The sequence below is a fragment of the Hydra vulgaris genome, chromosome 11 (assembly GCF_038396675.1).
Source record: "Hydra vulgaris chromosome 11, alternate assembly HydraT2T_AEP".
Lineage (NCBI taxonomy): Eukaryota > Metazoa > Cnidaria > Hydrozoa > Anthoathecata > Hydridae > Hydra > Hydra vulgaris.
In genome coordinates, this window is record NC_088930.1 from 20,063,012 (window position 1) to 20,086,500 (window position 23,489).

Consider the following 23,489-nt stretch of genomic DNA (forward strand, 5'->3'; position numbering starts at 1 on the left):
AAAAAAGCGCAAAAAAGATGAACTGGAACAATGAGAGACAATTACAAAAAAAAAATAATCAAGAAAATAACTTTTAACGCAAAAAAAACTTAAAGCAAAATAAGTGACGTTTGGAAGAAATATTTTCGAAATATTGCTCTTTTATAATTTTTTAATAAAATCAAGCGATATTTTTTTATATAAAATAACATCTTACGATTGCCTGATAAGGAAACAAATGTTCTTTTAACTTATAAAGAGTTTAATATAATTTCTATTTACATACTCGTGTCTTATATCCAGTGCTGGACTAAGGAGGGTTTGGGTTAAAGGGGGCTATAGTCCCAGGTAAGATACATAAAGAAAGATACATAGATCCAAATACAGGTTAGGTTTTATAAAAGAAATAAAAAAAAGGCCAAGTATGAATAAAAAGAACGCAATTTTTTTCCCTCCCACTCTCTCCTTTAACACCATCATCAATAAGATAATTTTTTTAAATATATTTTTGTAACAAACAAGGAATAATGTTGCAAACATATTTAATTAAGAGCGTCAAAAATAGAAAAACGAACAATCAGCAGAAAACAAAACAAAAACGGAATAGCATCACAAATAGTAAAATCGGAATAGTGACAAATACAAAACAAAAGAAGGAGTTTAGAAAATGAATTTAATGATTAGTGTCAAAATAATAATAATAATAATAATAATAATAATAATAACAATAATAACAATAACAATAACAATATTAATACTAACAATAACAATATTAATACTAAAAACAACAATAAAAATAATAATATTAACTAAAAATGCAAGTTTAGATAACATGTCTAGTGTCATACTGAAATAGCCAATAGTACACACACCAACTATCTTGTAACTTGCTGCCGCAAAGAAGTGTCGCTACATCAACTCAGGGTTTGGGATTGGGTCGTAATCTTTTCTTTTATTATTATTTTTTTTTTTTTTTTTTTTACCTGTATAAGTCGCATGCTATAAAGATAAACAAAACAAGTAAGAAATTGCTGATCTGAATACGCTACATTAGATAATATATATTCACAAATACTTTTTTATTGAATATTTGCCACACTATTCCGATTTTACTATTTGCGACACTATTCCGTTTTTACTATTTGCGACAAAATTCCTTTTAAAATTTACGGCACTATTCCTTTTTTTGTTTTCAACACTATTCATTAAATTCATTTGCAACACTAATCCTTTGCGTCATAAGGTCTCTTTAAAAAAAGTTACACTATATCAAATTTTTCAACACTACTCCTGTCATCCCATTCCAAAGCAACAATATGATAAAGAAAAAACTTAGTAAAATGTTCTTTGAGCCTGTTGGAGTATAGATGATGTAAGTTTGAATGACGAGTCACGGAATATTGAGTTTTAGGTGAAGGAACAAGTGGTGAACAATACTCTCTGCTCAAGCAAGCATTTAATCATTCATTGGTCTGCTCAAGCAAGTTATAGCTAATTTGAGCAGACCAAGTATAAAAATTGCACAACTAAATTAAAAATTTTGCAAAACCATTCAAAAACTTTTGTTACTTTTGCTTTTACTTAAAAGTTTCATTTTTACTTTTTCATTTTCATATTTTCCCTTTCCAAACTAAAATATGTTAATGACTTTTTTAGTTCTTTTGTAATTTGACAGTTTTTATAAAAAAAAGCAACAAAAATTTAAACTTGTTTTAACATAACATTTAAGGGAAAGGTAATGGTGCTCCGCTAACATGGTACACAGTAAAACATGGATTAAAGTATCGTTTTCGATCAATCAACGTTGGAACTATGTACCCGATGCGCATTTCAGTTGATGGACACGAGATTAGCGTTATTGCATCAGATGGTTATGATATAAAACCATACTCAGCTGAATCCGTCATCGTTCAGCCTGGAGAGCGTTTTGATTTTATACTAAATGCTAATAAAACAATAGATAATTATTGGATCAGAGCGGAAAGTATCGAGGTAAAATATAAACTTTTACTACTGTTACTAATACTACTACTACTACTACTACTACTACTACTACTACTACTACTACTACTACTACTACTACTACTACTACTACTACTACTACTACTACTACGACTACTACTGCTACTACTACTACTACTACTACTACTACTACTACTACTACTACTACTACTACTACTACTACTACTTCTACTGCTACTACTACTACTACTACTACTACTACTACTACTACTACTACTACTACTACTACTACTACTACTACTACTACTACTACTACTACTACTAGACAATCATAGTCTTTTGGATTTAAAGTCAAACAATTTCCTCACACCAAATAAAAACCAGCCTTATAAGGACAAAAAGATAATGAGTAATCGTTTTTTAAAATCTGATTAGAATTATTCCGGAAACTGATATAGGTGTAAATTTATTCTCAGGGCTGCGATTTATTTGCCAATGTTTTAAAAAAACCTAGTAAAAAGTAGTTATATAGTATTAGGTGGTTATGGAAATTATTAATCGCTGACAAGTGGCACCACTTGTCAGCGATAAATACTTTCTACCATCATTGTTGAGTTTTACATAATATCAGTCATAATTGGAAAGTTATATAAAAGTTTTTTTCCAGTAAGTCTTTAAAATAGTTAAATAAACACGTACTAATATAACATTGTTTTGAAACAGGACGGCGTTTAAAATCACTCGGTAGAAGCTATCCTACATTAGGAAGGATCATCTAAAAATGAACCTACAACCATTAAGCAACTTTGTTTAAAAGAAAGTTCTTGTAAAGTTGTAAACTGCCCTTTTAAATACTTTCCTGAACATCTTAATCTTGATTGCGTACTGATGTCTGACCTTCACAATGCTGATGAGGAAGATCCGTTTCCTATATTTACGGCAGACAGCAAAGAAGATTTTTTGAACTTTGCATTTCCACGTGGCAAAGAAACCCCTGGTTCTGTAAATGGAAGAAAGTTTGAGTTTCCAGGAGTAAACTCTCTTACTCAAGGAGATGAAATTGATGGTTATGATTGTAAGGAGCACGATTGTGGGCCTGATAAAGTGTGTTATTGCCATTATGAGCTAAAAATTCCACATGATAAAACAATACAGATGATTTTTACAAATATTGGAATAGGGGCAGGTTGGGGGCATCCAATTCATCTGCATGGTCATAGTTTTTATGTTTTAAAAATGGATTATGCGCCTCAAAATATCTCTACAGCTAAACTAATAAACTCAACAGAGAATAAAGATATTGATTGTGGATTTGGCCTAAATTTTTGCAATGAACCAAAATGGAAAAACAAGCAGTGGGATAATGGAATAATTCCTGGTTTAAATTTGATTGATCCTCCTCGAAAAGATACTATAATAATACCAGCAGGTATATATTTTATGTCTATAGCATACAATTTTAATATAACCTAGTGGCATATGTATATAATTATATATATAAATATATATTTATATAAATATATATATATATATATATATATATATATATATATATATATATATATATATATATATATATGTATATATTTATGTATTTATATATATATATATATATATATATATATATATATATATATATATATATATATATATATATATATAGATATATATATATATATATATACATATATATATATTTGTAAATATATATATATATATATATATATATATATATATATATATATATATATATATATATATATATATATATATATGTATATATATACATATATATATATATATATAAATATATATATCAGGGTTGTCCACTATGCGAAAATATTTCAAAAGCATCCAAATTGAATTCTTTACCATTTTAGTGTTTGTGTATAATGTAAAAAATTTTTTTATTAAATTTAATAACTATTCTAGAGCCCCCTCAGAGCCCCTAAAGACAAGCCGCATTTTCCTGTTTGAAACAGTATCTTTTTTAGTTAAAACGCAGAGAAATAATTATTGTGAATTTTTTAAGTATTTAGAAATGAAATCACAGAAATCAAGCCAAGCAAAAGTAGCTTGCATAATATATGTTAAATTATCCAGTTTAAACAAACTGGTTCTGCATTTTTGGTTAACAGTTATAGTCAAATTATCAGACGGGAACCCAAAAACAAAAATTATGACTGTCTTTCTGAATGTTATTAATGTTGTTTGATTGTCCAAGAGTTTTTTTTGCCAAAATCAGGATATTGCTGCCAGTGATTTTCAACGCCCTGCAGCTACCATTCTCTTTGTTCTGGATCATTGGTTATGATGGTGGCAAATTCTGATATCAGTTTAACTCCTCATTCTGCGGTATCATTTAAAACTTTTACCGTACGAACAAATTTTTCAGCTTCTTTGTATCCTTGTTGCTCTGTCCACAGTTCAATTGGTTTAGCAAGCCAATCTGTATTGATGCCAAGAATGCTGAACAATGATTGAGATTCAGGTCCCAGAATATTTGACAAACCTGTTTGACGAGCGATTTGACAAAAAACTGGCTTACCATGACGAAATTTTTCGGGTACTGGAATTTCCAAGAGTTTGGCTGCCATATCTTTTTTCACAGTGGAGCTAACATGTTTGCTGAAGAACGCAAATGGAACTACGTCTTCTGTCAAATACCATCGGTGATTGGTTATTTTAGAAAGAATGACATCAGCAACTTCCTTGTCTTTTTCTTTGTAGTCCATCATGTCGTGGATGAATTGCAGGTCATTCATAGGTGCATCAGCACCAATGCTAGCTTTTGTCCATACTGGTGTGTGGAAAAGAGAATATCTGTCCGTTCTAAAAAGTTTGGTCGTCATCCTCTGATCATAAGGCAATTGTTTGGAAAACATGAACATTTTGTTCGCATAAATGTTACATGCCATCCACCGAGCTTGGTGGATAGCTCTTGGTTTAAGAAAGTATACACCCCGTGGTGGAGTTTGCTCAAAGATGATTAGTGCGTTCTCAGCACATTCACGATAGTCATCTTTTGGAAATGTTGTAGCACCTTCTTTAGCAAGTAGATGTGTCAAATGCTGTGTGGTCTGTTCTTTGAGGTTTTGCAACCAGGTGCCTTCAACAGCAAAAGTTTTGATTGGCAACTGTTAATCCAATGCTGGCCAAGCAGTTTTAAATTCATCAAAGAAATTATTCTCTGGACAAAAATGTTTCCAAATAATTTCTTCCAAACTGCTCCGACAAAGATTTCAAAAATGTGATGCCGACAGGCAAGATAGGGAAGTTTTCGACCTAAGTTTTCTTCAATCAATAGCAGCACCATTGTGGATGCCACTATTACTGGCAGTGGTATCAAACCTTAATGCCACAACATTCTTGCTTATATCCCAAGCTTCTAGAAGATCCAATGTTGCATTTGCTTGAGTCTCTCCTTTTGAATCAACGAGAACGGGAACACCAAGCAATTTTCCCTCACTGTATTCTGGAGCACCCGACACAAGCACAGCTAACTGTTCATGTTACACGACTAGTATGTCTTTTAGCAATTTTCCTTTCTAGTGAAGGGCACCAAACTAGTGTGGGTTGAGACTCACATTATCTATAACTCCGAGATGTTTTGAGAACATATAAGTTTATGTATGTTTTCATGTATGTCCGTATAACAAAATTTTTTTGTTATACAGACATTGATAAACTTAAACGTTCTGTCACGGAGAAAACTGTCCGCGGAGTAGGTTCTCCGTTTAGACAATTTACTCCGGAGCAAACTGTCCTACGTTGGAGTAAACTGTCCTACTTATTTGCGGATTATTTATTTTGGACCACTCAAGCAATGTGTTTTAGCGTTTGTTTAAACGATGGTTTGAAAACTCGCGCATTATTCTGCGGGATAAAGAAAACTTGAACACTTTATATACTAAGCATAATAATATTATGATAATCATGTTTATTTTGTTTTTCGTGGTGCAACCTTCTCTTAAGTATTTAACTCTGAAACACGAACCTTGCCGAGCAATGCCGCTGCGCGGAGAAACTAAGTTGAGCGCGGTACTTCCAGGGACGTAGTGGGAGTTGAACTCCGAACCTCTTGCTTACAAAGCGAGCACTCTTACCACTACACCACTTCCGATTACAACATAGTAATACTATGCGTCATGTAACTCATATAAATAAACCTGAAGCTTTTTAGTTCACAAGTTCAATTTTTACCGGTTTAAAAGTTTAAAAAAATTAAAAAAATGTTAACACTGACATGTTTAGAACTTTATATTTCGTTTCAGGTTTGAGTTAAAAATAGTAAAAAAATAAAAATTATGTTTTTTATGTTACCTTGTTTGAAATTTATTCTAGATTCAGAATTAGAGCCGTAACCACAATTTTGATTTTAGGGGGCACTAGGGTTTTTTTAAAGGAAGAAGGGGATAAAACATTTGTTAAAATTATTTTGCGTAAATGTTTTTCCCTAATAGTTATAATTCAAAAAATTTTTGATGAGCCTAGGCTTCCCCGGTGGTTACGGCTCTGAGAATATTTATATATATATATATATATATATATATATATATATATATATATATATATATATATATATATATATATATATATGTATATGTATATATATATATATATATGTATATATATATATATATATATATATATATATATATATATATATATATATATATATATATATATAAATATATATATATGTATGTATGTATGAACATTTGGATTATTTAGAATATATATATTCAATATTATAAGTATAATTGATTTTTTTTAAGTGAAGTTTTTTCAGCCCCTATAGCAACGCCCATATCAACGGCAATTTCCTGACTTTTAGTAAACTAAATTATTTATTTAGTACCTAACTGTTTTTGCAACCTTCATTTCAATTTATGTAGTACCTAAATAACTTTTGCCACATATATTACTAATATATATATTATAAATGTGTTTTAAATAGAATTCCTTTTTTTTGACTTTGTGCAAAATATAAAATTGAAAATGAAAACTTGAAATTTTCTGGGTGGACTCTTCTACAATTACTTGAGGGACTGTAGCAGAATCAAAGTAAACTCATGATAATATTTTAAGTTTTGAACAATTATCTTAAATAAAAGATGGATTTTTTATATTTGCTTTTACTGCTTTGATCTCCCATTATAATAGAAAAATTTTTATCAAAAATTTTTAGGCCAGTAAAATAGTTCTGAAACCTTGTAGTGGTTGTTCTTATAAGGTGATAAATTAGATGTTTACTACAACAAAAAAAAACAATTTACTTTCTCTGCTTTTTGCTAAAAGTAATCTCAACCCATAAACCCTTCTTTGTCATATTTTAAACATATATTCTCTTTTCATTGGGAGTACAACTAATGGAATATACCCCTTTAGTTAAGTAAATATTAACATTGAGAAAGTCTTGTTCTTCTTTTTCATCATTCACTTAATCCATTTTATTTAAGAAACTAAAGTAAGTTTTTTTTAAAATTGCATCTACCAAACTGGTTGACTTTGTCAACCAAACTATATATTTTGACATAAAAAAACCTAATAATGTAGGTCATTTACGAAAAATTTAAGTAAATACCAGCTAATAATATTAATGATACAAATAACAATGATAAAAATAAAATAACCAACTGAAACAATTACAAGAATGATAAGTTAATTTTATAATTTAAAAAAAAATCAGTATTTATTTTTAAACAACAATAATAATAAGCTAAAGTAGTTGGAAACTGCTTTAGTTTGTCACTATTCTATTAAATAAACCGTTCCATTAATGATACACAACTGCATAAACAACGATGACATGTTTGTTTGATTAGATAAGGTATACTTTGTGGGGTTTAAGAAATAGTACAACAGACATATTATAGTAGAGTAAATAGATGTAAATAAATGTAAAATAAATGTAAATAAATAATGGTACAAAACCGCAATAAGATATTATCTAACTACAGTTAAATCATATTTTGCAATGTTACCTGTAAATAAAACTAATCCTACCTTTATTGAGTTGAATTCAATTTTTCCTTAACTGTTGGTGAATGATTAATAAAGTAAACTTAAATTCATAAAAGTTTACTAAATTAAAACCTTATTTCAACAGTAGGCAAAAAATAATGGCAAAGTTAAAATCAATGAAATAAGGAATAAAAAAGAATTATTTTGTTAAATATAATTATTTAATAATACAAGCAAATCAAAAACTCCAAGTCTTTAAAACCTTATAACAAAAAACTTCTTCAAACTCCAAGCATAAATAAAAAATAAATAAAATAAATCCAAATAAACAAATAAAGCTCTAGTATAAATAAAATTATAGACAAAATAAGTATAAATATAAAGAAGAATAATAATAACGCTTTAAACTAATACTACTCTTTAAGTTGATACTACTATTTAACCTAAATTTCTCGCTTATTTATCATAAACTAACTGCAATCTACTCCGACGGACAGTTTTCTCCGTGACAGTTTTCAAAACAACTACAAAACGTGGCCAGTTTTTTGCAACTAAGTATTTCCGTGGTCAGAAATCGAGAGCGATCCTGATGGTGAACCTTATTGAAATATATTTTTTCTGGTGTAGTTGGCTGAAAAAATGGTGTAATCATGACTGTTAACAAGCAAAAAGGAAATCTGCATTAGGATTATATTCCAATGTCTTTTTTAATTCAGAAATAGATAAAAACCTTTATCAAGGATACCTTTTGACAACATCTCTAAAAAAGGAAAAAAGCTATTCTTAAGTAAGACGTCGATAAATCAACTCTTTCTAACTTCATTCGTAACAGTCAATAAAAAACAAGCATATTAAACGATAAATGATCAAAATATTATTCTTTTTTTGAATTGACTAGTAATTTTTACCAATTACTCTTTGAAAATTTTTACCAATTTTTTTTTTTACCAATTAAAAAAAGCTTCATTGATATTAGCTTTTTTGATTCTGAAGAAATTGGGTTGCTCCTCAACATGATTGGCGACAAATCATTGTTAATGTCTTGATGTGTATGCGGTAGTGGTGTAGTGGTAGAGCGCTTGCTTCATAAGCGAGAGGTTCCGAGTTCGATTCCCACCTCGTCCCTGGTAGTACCGCGCTAAACTGGTTTCTCCGCGCAGCTGCCTTGTTCGTCAAGGTTCGTGTTTCGGAGTAATAGAGTTGGGAGAGGGTTTTAACCACAATTAGCCTCCTCATCTGTAGTGGCTTTTTTGGCCTTGGGGAGGTGAAATACAAAAAAAAAAGTCTACCTCTATTTATTTTTACACAAATGAAATTTTTGAACACATTCTACATCATAGTAATCAATTAAAGCAACCTATTGAGCTTAACGCTAGATTTGATCTTGACCAAATTAACTAAATTTCCATTTAAACTAAAACTAAATAAAGCTATTAAAACAACTAAATGAACTATGATCGTTAAACTTAATGAGACATGTACCATTTAACAAAAAATTGTGAGATAGAATATTTATAAAAATATAGTTGCTTTTTTGTTAATATATACAGTGTTTTGTTAATATTTATAAAGATATAGTTGTTATTTTGTTAATATAATAATTCAATAATTATATACATATATATGTATATATACATAAATATATATATATATATATATATATATATATATATATATATATATATATATAAATATATATATATATATATATATATATATATAAATATATATATATATATATACATATATATATATATATATATATATATATATATATATATATATATGCATATATTACCAAAATCATGACTGCATCAAAACAATATAACATCTTTTAAAATAAATAATATATACTTTACACTCTAATTAATATATAATATACTATAATATTATATTTTATATAGCAATGTTACTATTATTTTATATACGATGTTATGTTATTAATAATTATGTTATTATAATAACATCTTAATATATATAAAATAAATACTTTAAGCTTAAGTTATTTATTAATGTAACATCTTGATTCTTTTCATAAAGATGTTCCAATATTTATTTATAATATCATATCATAATGCATATAATTTAAATATATTAATTTCGTAATTTATGCTGTTATACTACAATTATAAGATAATAAATTGATCATATGATAAAAAAAGATAACAATAATATTATGATATTATAATAAAAGATGCTTTATTACTACATTTATAATAATAACATCTAAATATTAGATGTTATTAAGTTAATAAGTTGTTAAATTATAATGATGGATTCATATTTGTGTTAATATCTATGATTTCTTTGTTATAATATAATATCTTTATACATAATATGTTATAATATCTTGATACATAAATTGGGTTGACTCGTATTTTATGTAGGTAAAAAAAAAATCTAAAAAGCGCAACTTTTTCATTGCGTACTAAAAAGTAATTTAAGAATTTCTTTTGTTATTGGAATATTTTTAAACGAAAGAGTTTGCATTATTTTTAACTTAAAAGTATTCAAAGAAATGGATTTTAAACATATTTTAACAATTGTTGCATAATTATGCTATAATTATGCGCTTTTCTTTTAAATGCGCAAAGTTGCGCTTTTAACTTTTTAGTTAACGTACCTAAAATACGATTTAACCCATAAATTGTATATATTAATTTATAGTAAAATTCTATATAATTCTGACAATATATGCATCATAATAATATTACACCATTTTTCATAGTTAGTGATCTTAAACTTACGACTAAGTTAAGGCAGCTCATAGCTAACGTAACTTTTCTTGCTTAAATTGAGCTGAGCAAATTTTCAAAAAGTTTGGTGAACACAATTTCAGTTTGTTGAATACCGATATTTTGGCGCTGAACTTACGAAAAAACTTACATTAGTTTAGTTAAACGCAACAGCGCAAGTTTCGTTAAAACGAATTTCACTGTTTCGAATTACGCCAAACTCACGACAAACTTTTGCAAAAAAAAGTTTGCTGAATACACTCCCTGGAGCTTACAGTATTTTTTTTTGATTTTTGACAGATTACAACTTTTTAAATAAAATATAAGATCACCTGGAATTTTATATGGTAATAGTTTTTCACCCAAATTATCTATTTTTCAGATGTTTTAGACTGGTTTTAAACAGTAATTTGAGTTCTTGTACCTCAAAGTTGCTAATTTACGCAATATTAGACAAAATTTTGGAAAGTTTAAGGTGCTACAGTTCAATACCAACTGACAAGCCGTGCCAAATTTTTATTACTTCTGTGTATTTAGAGTAACTGCTTGCAGAAAAACATAAAATTATGTGTTGAAATTTATTTTAGCGCTTGCAGCAACCTGTTAAAATATCACTTTTTAAAAAAAAAATGATATATTACATTCACTTTGTAGGCATAGAAAGTAGCGTAGGCATTTAAAATAAATTATAAAACTTTTTACTGGCAAGGTTCCATATAAAGACAATCATCAAAAAAAATTTAAAGATCTTTACTCTATCTTATGACATAATTGTAGTCCTATGACATAGTTATATAATTTTGATTTTTCCCTGAATAAATGTTATCAATTTTCCCTAAAATAGCATTATCAGTGTCTTAACTTAAATTGTTTAATATGATTTTATAATATATATTTGTTTAATTTTATGCATATAATATTATTATAATGATATAATTTACACATGGTTATAATTTAAGTGTATAATACTTCAATTGCTTCAAGAGTTTGTAGTAAAATCTAAATTTGCACAGTATTTTTTGGATTTTATTATTTTAGTTTTTAATATTGCAGAACCAAAGGCTAAACTGTTTAGTGTATGCAGAAATAGTTATATGAATAAATTGCTTGTTGGTTGCATTTTAAACAGTTTTAATCACATTTGTATTTGAGAGTTTATTTTTACAGATTTTATTACTGGAAAAATATAAAAAAGTTTTACTTTAGATTATAATGTTACGTAATTAACCCTCAATTTTAATATTTTTAGATTAGTAAAAAATGTCAGAGAAACTTTGTGTGGGAAGAGTTTTAAATGATGACTGTGATATAGTGATAGTGATTGTGATATTGTCATACTGTAGAATGATAGGAAGAATAAGACTAAAAGATACTGAAGTTTTAGTTCAAAGGATAGGATACGTTTTCGAACCAAATGAAAAGATATGTTTTTATCATGAAAAAGCCTATATTTCTAGATATGAAGCACTTCAAAAATACTGTTGTGATCCATTTAAAGTGCACAAGAAAAAAATATTATCAAGGGATTTTGTAAAGTCAACATATCAATAGCAAGTCAACTTAGGATCAAACCTGGTCAAAATGTTTGTACTAACTGTTTGAATAATTCAAACTTGAAAAAATTACAGAATTTAGTCAATATGAAACTGCTGAAGATGATTTTAGTTGTTCAGACCTTGATAAGACAGTTCTTAATAAGAGTATGTCTTTATTGGAAATATCTCTACTCAAAAATGTAAGTAGGCGCAACAAATTAGGATATGGAGGACAAAAGGCTAAAAACATTGCAACAAGTATAACAAACCTAGTAGTGTCAGCGTTGGATATAGACCCAAAAGATATAGATTCGGAAAAAATGCTAAAATGTATAAACTGTAATGATTTAGACAAACTGTTAAATGAAATAAAAAATAAAACGAAAATAAGTTTGAAGGAAGAAAAAGTTCAACTACTTACACTAACTCCTGATAGTAGTTCAATTGAAAAAGCTTGCAAAACATTTTTAGTTTCAGAACATCTCGCTGAGAAAGCTCGAAAGTTGAATAATGAAAAAAGAATACTTGCTAAACCTGAGGCTTAAATAGGACAGCCATTGGAAGATATTGTTAAAAAAAAGGTTATTGAAAATTATGAATCTGAAGAGTTTACGAGACAATGTCTAGGAAAAAAAGACTTTGTTTCAGTGCGTATAAATAATGTAAAAGTTTATAAACAAAAAGGTTTAATATTAGTTCGATTAAAAGAACTTTATCTTGAGTTTAAAAAGCTATACCCTACACACAAAGTTGGATTTAGCAAGTTTTGCGAACCAAGGCCAAAGTGGTGCATCACAGTTAACAGTAGTGGAAGTCACTCACTTTACGTGTGTTCAAAATGTTAAGTTGATGTGCACACTTGTCTTATTCTTATGGATTTTGCACAGAACTATAGTTTTCTTGTGCAAGATGCTGTATATGGATATTACTGGCAAGCCAATCATCCATTGACCTTACATCCATTTTCTGTTTATTACAAAGATGAAAAAAATAAACTCAAATGTGAATGCTATTGTACGATTTCTGAACATCTTCGCCATAACCAAACAATAGTTCACAATCAATAAAGTAAAATACTTCAGTGATGGTGCTGCGTCACAGTACAAAAATTTAAAATGTTTGTTAAGCTTAATATACCATCTTGAAGATCACAATATAAATGCTGAGCATCACTTCTTTGTTACATCCAATGGGAAAAGTCCATGTGATGGAACAGGAGGAACTCTAAAAAGAGAAGCAGAAAAAGCAAGTTTACGAGCAGCTAATGCAAACCAGATTTTTACACCAAATGAACTGTTTACACGGGCGGAAAAAAACGTTAAAGGTGTTAACATATTTTACATTTCAAGTGATTATATCAATAACCAAGAAACTTATTTTAATCTAAAGAAACAATATGAAGAGATAAGCACAATCCCAGGCACAAGAAGCTATTACAGTTTTGTACCAGGTGGAGACAAATTATTTTAGCGAGAATCTCTAGCGATACTTTGATACCAATTTGCTGAATAATATTAACTTGGCAAAAAAAATCCTTCAAACTTTCAACCTGGTAAATACATTGCATGTTTTTACGATGATGAATGGTACATAGGACTTGTGCTTGAGATTTGTAATGAAAACCAAGATGTCAATGTAAAACTAATGCATAGAAACAAATTAAATTTAAAATAGACTAATGATGACAAAGTAATATGTCAAATAAATGCTCCAGCCATTTAGGGTAGAAGTGCCCGTAACTACAAACTTCCTAACAATGATAATGACAGTATTATGAGTAATGTAAACCAGAGATAATGAAATGAGTGTACTTGTGTTTCATGTGTATGTACGCTTCTACTTTCAGCATTTTTAATTTCTATTTTTATTTTTTGAAACTTAATATAACTTACGGTATTCCATTATGGAAATATTTCATGGGTATTCCATAATAAACCCATGGAATTCCATGAATAAACCATTGTTTTCCCATGGAAAATGGAAACTCCATGGAATTGCCATGGGTAAATTTCCAAGAAAATTGAAATCCAATGGAATTTCTATGGGTGAACCATGTTTTTTTTTTCATACCTCAAGTTGCACCATTGGTTTAACAAATGCGCTTTTAAAGATGCCGTCGCAATTCGTAGAGTTACAATCATTTCTAACTTGAGTAAACAATATTTTCTGCATTCTTTTGTTTTTCTGTATTTAGTAATAGATCATATGTTTTTTATAATGCATTGCATTTAATATGATTTAAACTTAACATATACAGACATGAACAACAAGGTATATTTGCAATAGTTAAAATATAATAAATGTATGCTTTTTATAATGCATCATAATATGATATTACCAGAGATGTTGGTCTTGAGAATTAAATCTTGGTCCCGAGAGGTCCCGAGACTTAACTGTCTTGTTCTTAGTCTTGCTATTGAATCAAAATGCCTTGGTCTTAGCCCTGGCCTTTACTGTCTTTACGTCTCTGGACATTTTCATATTATAATGCATTATAAAATGCATATATATATATATATATATATATATATATATATATATATATATACTTATTATTTATATATTTAATTATACATCATTTATGCATATACTTATTCCAGTTATTGCCAATAGCTTTGCTTACTTTGCGTAACTTGCAAGTATGTCAAGTGAACCAGTTTGATTTTTAATGTTTACAACAAATATTTTAGTTTTGATATACATTTGATAACTAGGGTATTAATACACTAGTTATCTAATGTACATTGAAACTAATATAATAATAATTATTTATAAACTTTGGCAAATGTATAATTCTGACATATATAAAATATAATTATTATTATAAAACATATCTAATATATTAGATAAGCTTGGACAAGCAGTGTATCGGATAAGATTATATAGCTAATATACGAAAGAAAACTTTTTATTTTATGATAAATGTTTTATTCAATGTTAATTCTGTTAAGTTGTTTTTATCTTTTTGTTGATGCGACTTTTCAAGTGGGCATTTTGTTAGCGACTAGATCTAGTAGGGTATATTTATTATGTTTTTTCTTTAATATTAAATAGCAGAATTATTAGAATATGTAAATAATGAAATAGTTTCTGAATAAATCCTTTTATTTTTACTTTATTATTTTATGTAAATTATCATAATACTACATTATATGCCAACAGATTTGACTTGCGGTGTAAATAATGTTGTTCATCATTTATAACATTATCAGTCTTTATATGCATTCAATATTTTTAAAAGTAGTTCAAAAGCTTAAAAAATAAAATGGTGAATTGCATTTGAATTAACCATAAAAGGTATAGGCGTAATCTTTGGGATTCAACTTGTAAGGATGTTCCAAGAACAACTTAGTTGGAGAAGGAAAACTCTGTTAATGTTTCAGAAAAATCAGAAAGGGAAGTTAATTAATGCACAAGATTTTACTTCGCAGTTAAATATAAACATATAAAAGCAATATTTATAAATAATACGTTATCATTTATTATAATCAATTATTTTTATTTGTTTATATTTACAACTAATGTGAAGTGCTCGTCTTACGTAAAAATAAATTAATTTATGCATGCACTTTATTATTTATGTTTTTACATTACAATACTTAAAAAATTACATATTTATTATATTTGTTATATTTTAAATAGTTAAGTAAAAAAAACAATAAATTTTTGAGTTTAATAGCGCACAAGTTCTTTTATTTTAACCTTATCATGTTATTTAATTTACTGCATTATTAGCAGGTTAGTTTGACTGGTGATAGAAATAATGCTTTGCATCATTCAGATAGATAGGACAAAGAAGAAAGTTTTTTTAAATTATAATTTATAAGTAGTAATATATTTATTGCTGCCTTGTTTTATATAAATGTTACCAACATACAGTTAAAATTTATTTATGTGCATAAATCTTTTTATTTTGACTTTATTATTTTATTTAAATTACTGCATTATAAGCAGGCAGGTCTGACTGGCAATATAAACTTTTAATTTATTTATTTAGCCGTACATTTACAAGTTCCGTTTTTTATAATATATATAAAGATGGCAAGGACGTGAAGAAAACAAGTTTGTAAATGATGTTGTACATTATGCAGATAGCTCAGACAAAAAAGTAAGTTTTTTTTTAATTTACAATTTATAAGTAATACTTTATTTGTTGCTGCCTTGTACTATGTAAATGATACTAACTTTTATATATGTATATAGTTTACATAAATCTTTTTATTTGAACTTTATCATTTTATTTAAATAACATTATAGGCAGGAATGTTTTACTGGAAATATATATGATGTTGTACATCATGCAGATAGCTTGGGCGTGAAAGAGGTTATAATCTTATAATTATTGTTTATAAATAATGATATATTCATTGCTACTTTTTTCTATATAAATGTTACCCAACATTTAACAACATTTATACAGGCTGTTCAAAAGTTGTGTGCTAATGTGTAATTATAAAGTAGGTTATTATAGATGATAGTAATAAGTATAAACGAATTAGTAAATAAAAAAAATTAGTAAGTATGTATATATTGTCTAGATTAGTGAAATAGACAATAATACTTTGGTTAAAACAATAATGAATATCAAAATATGAATGATTTTTGACATTTTTATTTAACGTTTATCTGGTTATACAGGCACATTTCGTGGTGTAAGCGCACTTAAAAATGGTCTTGATGCTTTTTTGGATTGAATATGTTGTATTGATGATTCTTTTAATTTGTTAAAACTTGAATATATCAAATATATTATCAAATTTATATATGCTACTTTTATCAAATAGTTAATATAAAATAATAAACATGTAAACTGTTATATTTTCTGTAAATATTGCTTTTTTAATCTATTTCAATTGTTTATCACTCTATTTATATCACTTATAGTATAATATTACTTGTAATTTATTGTTTTCAGTATGTTTTATTAAAATATATTTATTTATTAAAATTTTATTTTCGGTATGTTTATACATTTATTTAATGTTTTAGGTGCACTATAGCTATTATTTTTCAAAGATTTGTAGGGTTCAACAAGATTTAAACTTGTTTATTGATTTTATTTGGCGAAAGCGATCATATAGATTAAAAGAACTCAATAATATTAGCGACTTGCGTGATAAAATTTGCTTTTTATTGTTTAATATGACAATTCAAATAACATAAGAGCAAAAAAACTTGAAAACAAAACTTCTATTTTGCCATGGAAAAGCCATGAGTTTTCCTGGAAAGGTGTTTCAAATACACATGGAAATTCCATATCTTTTCCATAGATGGAAAAACCATGGAGTTTCCATGGGTATTTAGAACACTTTTCCATGGAAAACTCATGAGTTTTCCATTGAAAACTCATATGTTTTTCCATGGAAAACTTATGGGTTACCTATGGAAAACTCATGAGTTTCTCATGGAAAACCCATGGTTTTTCCATGGAAACGTGTTCCAAATACCCATGGTTTTTCCATGGTTTTTTTTTTATAGTTTTTCCATGGAAATTTTTCGTAAGGGTTAGGTTTCCTTTTAAACTAAAAGACATTGCACTCAAAGTGCTTAAATTATGTCATAAAATAGAGTGTAGGTCTTTGAATCTTTTTCGGTAATTGTCTATATATAGAACCTGGCCAGTAAAAATTTTCATAATTTATTTTAACTGTCTAGTTTACTTTCTATGCCTACAAAGTGAATGTAATTTATCGCATTTTTTGTAAAAAGTGATATTTTAACAGACTGCTTTAAGTGCTAAAAGAAGTTTCGAAAATTTTGTTTAATATTACGTTAATTAGCAACGTTGAGGTATAAAAACTCAAAATTTGTTCAAAATCAGTCAAAAACACATGCAAAATCGGAATATTTGGGTAAAAAACTATTAACTTAAAAAATTTATGGTGATCACCGTTTTTATTTACAAAGTTTAGCTCTGTCAAAAATCAAAAAAGGCTACTCTAAGTTCCAGATACTCAAATTTTTCTAATTTTTATCAATATTAAATCAATCATAACTTTGGAACGGTTCGGCCAATCAAGCTGAAATTTTAAGGTTTGTATTTTTTTCATAAATACTTTGGGTGGTCAAAATCTAAGGTGGTACCCTGGGGACCATTAGGTGATTTGAAATGGAATGACCCATATCTTAAACATTTTTAAATATTTGTATATTCGAAATATATGTTTATACATATTTATCAAATACTACTATCTTTTTTTATATATTTGATTGCATACAATAGTTTATAAATTAACTGATTAAAATCAACATAATAAACTGTATAGACAATACAAACAAACAAAAATATCGTAAAATTATCTTTAAAAAAAATCTGTAACAACTACCATAGCAACATGATTAAATAAAATATCATGCATAAAAAATAATAAACAGAAAAAAAAATGACTTTTTTAATATCGTAAAAAGAAAGAATAACTTTGCAAATACCGTAAAAAGAACAAACATATTTATAAATTCGTAAAAATAACATAAAGAGTAATAATAATACATATATGTAAGTTTTACAAATTCTACAAAAATATTTTTCACCATTCCAATGTAAAATATTATTTTTGAATACCTGGAGACATTTTGAGCACATGGTTTTATTGTCAAGGGAATTCCAGAGCTAGGTGGCTCTATATAAGACATTATTTTTATTTTTATGATTAGAGCCTTTGGGCGGTAGCATCAATTTATTGCATCATCTAAGTTGAATTGGTAATGTTTCTTTATTAATAAACCCTTCATAAATTCAGGGTTTAAACCATTAAGAGATTTAAAAACTTCAATCATTAAAAATCGCAAATTTCGAAGATGGATTCTTGGGTTATTATCTAATTTTAACATTTCATCCAAAGACAAATCAAATCTTTTATGGACTACGTGAAGTGGTTTTTTATGAATTTTATTAATAAGGTTGTCATTGTATATCGAGCAAAACATCCAAATCAAAGCGCAGTATGAAAAATTTGATAAGATATAAGCGTTTAATAATAGAGTTGCTTGTTTATAAGATATACAACTTTCTATTCGAGACAGGGCAAAGCACTTACTTTTTGCTTTTCCGCATAAAGCTTTAATGTCATAACCAAACTTTAAATCCTTATCAATCGCCTTGTTCTTTTAACATGCAACTACACTGAGAAAGTTTCAGAGAATTATCTACACTTCTGACGGCAAGAAGTGTATTATTAAAGATTAAAGATAAGATGTACACTATGTGAGTCCAGATATAACGATGCATAGCAGTAAAAAATATGCAATAAAGGTGATGTCCATCAAATGATGTCCAATATTTGAAAAGAATTGAAAAAACAACAACAAGATGGATGTTTGCTGCAACTCTAAAAACAAGAAAAGAAATAGTGATCTTATATAGAGAATATTATTAATGAGCGTATCTGAGAGGGTGCATCAGGAAATATCAAGGTGATTTAAAGATGCAGATGATCATGTATTAGCGTCTAGAGTAAAAAGTTTCAGGCAAATAAATTAGAAGTAGAAGCTGAAAACTTGGAGATGGTGTGTTACAAGCAAAATGAAAACAGTTAAGCAAAGAAAATGCTTTTGATCTTATATATATATATATATATATATATATATATATATATATATATATATATATATATATATATATATATATATATATATATATATATATATATATATATATATGTATATATATATATATATATATATGTATATATATATACATATATATATATATATATATAAATATATATATATACATATACATATATACATATATATACATATATATACATATATATATATATATATATATATATTATATATATATATATATATATATATATATATATACATATGTATATATATATATATATTTATATGTATATATGTATATATATATGTATATATATAAATAATAATATATATTATGTATATATAACGGGTGATGCGGATGTTATCGGACAAAATAAAAACGTCAATAACTTATTTATAAATAAAAAAACAAACTACTGTTATATTTTTTTTAAATAAAGCATTTATCTTTTAATGAAAATATATAATTTTTTATATGATAAAACACCACCATCTGCAATTGATCTCAATTTTGCTGTGACGCCTTTCATATGCGACTGCAAAAATTTTAAATCAATTTCTTGTAGTTTTAGTTTAATGCGATCAATCAAAACTTGCTCTGTTAAAGCTTGCCAATCTCCCTCGTAAACCTTCTGTGTCAAATGTCCCCAAAAATTTTCAATTAGTCGTGCTTGAGGCACATTTGGGGGATTGGATTTTATATCAACGTAATAGACATATTGGTCCATCCAATTTAGAGAATCTTTAGAAGAATGAGAACTTGCTAAATCTGGCCAAAATAAATAGTTAAAGTCTCCATGATACTTGTGAATAAATGGAAGAAGTCGTTTTTCTATACATTCATTAATATAGATTGATGAATTGATCGCTACAGCCTTGGAGGTGGGAAACAATGGCTCGGACATTCCACGGTCAGATATGGCTATCCACATTAATAAGTGTTTTGGAAATTTCTCTTTTTCTATAAAACGAACACTTTCTGGGAATGTCTTTTTGTTGCTTGTGCAGTATCCAGAATTTCAAGGCATGTTGTCCACTGCAAAACAAAAGTATTTTTCGTCATCGATGACTAGAAGCGATTTTGTGTTATAGAGTTGATTAACTAATTTCCTGCTTCTTTTCTTTGCCTTTATTAGTTGTTCTATATTGTATTTTGGAGTCTTTTCAGGTTTACTATATTTAATATTTATTTTTTTAAACTGACGACCAATTGTCGATTGATTTATACCGAATTTAATACCTATTTTTCACTGACTGACCCCTTTTCAATTGTTGACAAGTCCCGTTAATTCGGCTTTCTTTTCTCCAGTCCAGGATGTCGTACGACCAGGGTGCTTTCTATCAGAAAACAATTGAACAGTTTCAAGTTTTTTTAGGTTATCATATATTGCACTTCGAGCAAATCCTTCCTTTTCAAAATGATTTACGATTTTTTTTTTTTTATATTAGGTTTGTTTACAAAAAACATTTTTAGTCGCTTTCGAAAATATTCTTGTTCAGCTGCATATAACCTCATTTTAAATAATTGTGTTTCAAATAATAAAGTTTATATTTTATAGAAAGTTTATGCCTGCGCATAAAACCACAAAAACTAATTATTATGCTCATATAATGAAATTAGGATTTGTCCGATAACTTCCGCATCGCCCGTTACATAAATTATGCTAGTGGGCAAATCCAATTTGATTTTACAGGATATTTTGATTTTAGTAAAGACACATTTTTAAATATATAATTTTTTCTTAACAGGAGACTATGTGAAAGAGCAGCAAGACCAGGAGCATTGGTGGTTGCTTCAAACTCTTCTATCATGGTGTCGACAGGAAGAGAAATGGAGTAGAGGTAATTCTAAAAGAGGAGTTTAATAAGAGTGTAAAGAGAGGAGGGTGACAGAGTGATCTGTGTCAAGTTAGAAATTGATTGATGGAGTGGTGATGATTGTCATCAGTTCGTGTGGTCCTCAGGTAGGTTGTGATACCGAGGAGAAAGAAGAATTCTGGAGAGAGTTAGATGAAGTTGTTTTGCTAGTTCCTATAGAAGAGAGAATGATTTTTGGAACAAATTTTAATGGACATGTTGGTGAAGGGAACAGTGGTGATGAGGAGGTGATGGGTAGGTATGGGGTTAAAGAAAGGAATACAGAAAGACAAATGGTAATAGATTTTGCTAAAAGGATAAAGATGGCTGTAGTTAACACTTATTGTAAGAAAAAGGAAGAACACAAGGTGACGTATAAGAGTGGGGGAAGAGGCACACAGGTCGACTATATCCTCAGTAGGAGAAGAAACCTGAAAGGGGTAAGTGATTGCAAGGTGGTACCAGAAGAGAGTGTAGCTAAACAGCATAGGATGGTATTATGTAGGATGGTTTTCGAGGTGAAGAAGAAGAAGAGAGTGAGAGCAGAACCTAAGATCAGGTGATGGAAGTTAAACAATGAGGACTGTTGTGTAAAGTTTAGGAATGAGTTGAGACAGGCACTGGGTGGTGGTGTTCTTGATACCTGGGATGAGGCGTCAAATACATTGAGGAATGTGGCTAGGAAGATACTTGGTGCGACATTAGGACAGAAGAAGATAGACAAGGAGACGTGGTGCTGGAATAAGGAAGTTCAGGAAAGTTTAAAAGGAAAGCGGTTGGCTAAAAAGAATTGGGATTTCCAGCAAGATGAAGAAAGTAGACATAAGTACAAGGAGATGTGTGGCAAGACAAAGAGAGCACTGGCAAAAACTAAAGAAAAGGCATATAGTTATCTGTATGAGAAGTTGAACACTAAGGAAGGAAAAAAGATCTGTACAGATTGGAAAGACAGAGAAACCGTGATGGGCAGGATGTGCAGCAGGTTAGGATGATTAAGGATAAAGATGGAGATGTGTTGTCTAGTGAGGAGAGTGTCTTGGGAAGGTGGAAGGAGTATTTTGAGGAACTGATGAGCTAAGAGAGTGATAGGGAAGGAAGGTTAGAAGAGACAGAGGTTGTGAATCAAGAGGTTCCTCAGGAAAGCAAGGAGAAAGTAAGGGCTGCAATTCGGAGAATGAAGTGTGGTAAGGCAGTTGGACTGGATGATATTCCATTGGAGGCATGGAGATGTTTGGGAGAGATAGCAATGGAGTTTTTGACAGGGTTATTTGTTATTTAACAGAATCTTGGAAGGTCAGAAGATGACTGAGGAGTGGAGACATCGCATAATGGTGCCAATTTTCAAGAATAATGGCGACGTTTAGAGCTGTATTAATTACAGGGGAATAAAGTTGATCAGTCACAGCCTGAAAATCTGGAAAAGAGTAGTGGAAGCTCGGCTTTGAGGAAAAGTAGAGATCTGTGAGCAGCAGTATGGTCTCATGCCAACTAAGTGCACCACAGATGCTATGTTTGCTCTGAGAGTGTTAATGGAGAAGTATAGGGAAGGACAGAAGGAGTTACATTGTATGTTTGTGGACTTAGAGAAAGCTTATGATAGAGTTCCGAGAAAGGAGCTGTGGTATTGTATGAGGAGGTCAGGAGTAGCGGAAAGGTATGTGAGGGTGTTGCGGAATATGTTTGAGAACAGTGTGACAACAGTGAGATATGCAGTAAGAATGACAGACAGGTTTAAAGTGGAGGTAGGACTACATCAGGGATCAGCCCTGAGTCCCTTCCTGTTTGTAATTGTCATGGACAGACTGACAGACGAAGTTAGAAAAGAGTCCTCTTGGACTATGATGTTTGCTGATGACATTGTGATCTGTAGTGAGAGTAGGGAGCA

General features: G+C 28.8%; 2 protein-coding genes across 2 annotated transcripts; both read left to right on the top strand.

The window, feature by feature from the left end:
* The first annotated feature begins 343 nt into the window (after positions 1-343).
* LOC136086909 (uncharacterized) lies at positions 344-3,414 on the top strand. The gene is made up of 3 exons (XM_065809408.1): positions 344-366; positions 1,709-1,971; positions 2,707-3,414. Exons 2-3 carry the CDS (start codon positions 1,792-1,794, stop codon positions 3,412-3,414), a joined length of 888 nt encoding a protein of 295 aa, XP_065665480.1. The 5' UTR covers positions 344-366; positions 1,709-1,791.
* An 18,267-nt stretch (positions 3,415-21,681) lies between these two features.
* LOC136086910 (uncharacterized) lies at positions 21,682-22,596 on the top strand. The gene is made up of 2 exons (XM_065809409.1): positions 21,682-22,098; positions 22,201-22,596. The coding sequence occupies exons 1-2, from the start codon at positions 21,682-21,684 to the stop codon at positions 22,594-22,596; spliced, it is 813 nt and encodes a 270-aa protein (XP_065665481.1).
* Positions 22,597-23,489: the final 893 nt, after the last annotated feature.

What these genes read in the sequence shown, in the direction of transcription:
- LOC136086909 (XM_065809408.1), top strand. Translation starts at nt 1,792, where the DNA reads ATGTACCCGATGCGCATTTCAGTTGATGGACACGAGATTAGCGTTATT. An exon ending in TCAGAGCGGAAAGTATCGAG is followed by an intron (nt 1,972 to 2,706) that starts GTAAAATATAAA and finishes ATCCTACATTAG; the next exon opens with GAAGGATCATCTAAAAATGA.
- LOC136086910 (XM_065809409.1), top strand. Translation starts at nt 21,682, where the DNA reads ATGATTGTCATCAGTTCGTGTGGTCCTCAGGTAGGTTGTGATACCGAG. An exon ending in TAGCTAAACAGCATAGGATG is followed by an intron (nt 22,099 to 22,200) that starts GTATTATGTAGG and finishes TGTTGTGTAAAG; the next exon opens with TTTAGGAATGAGTTGAGACA.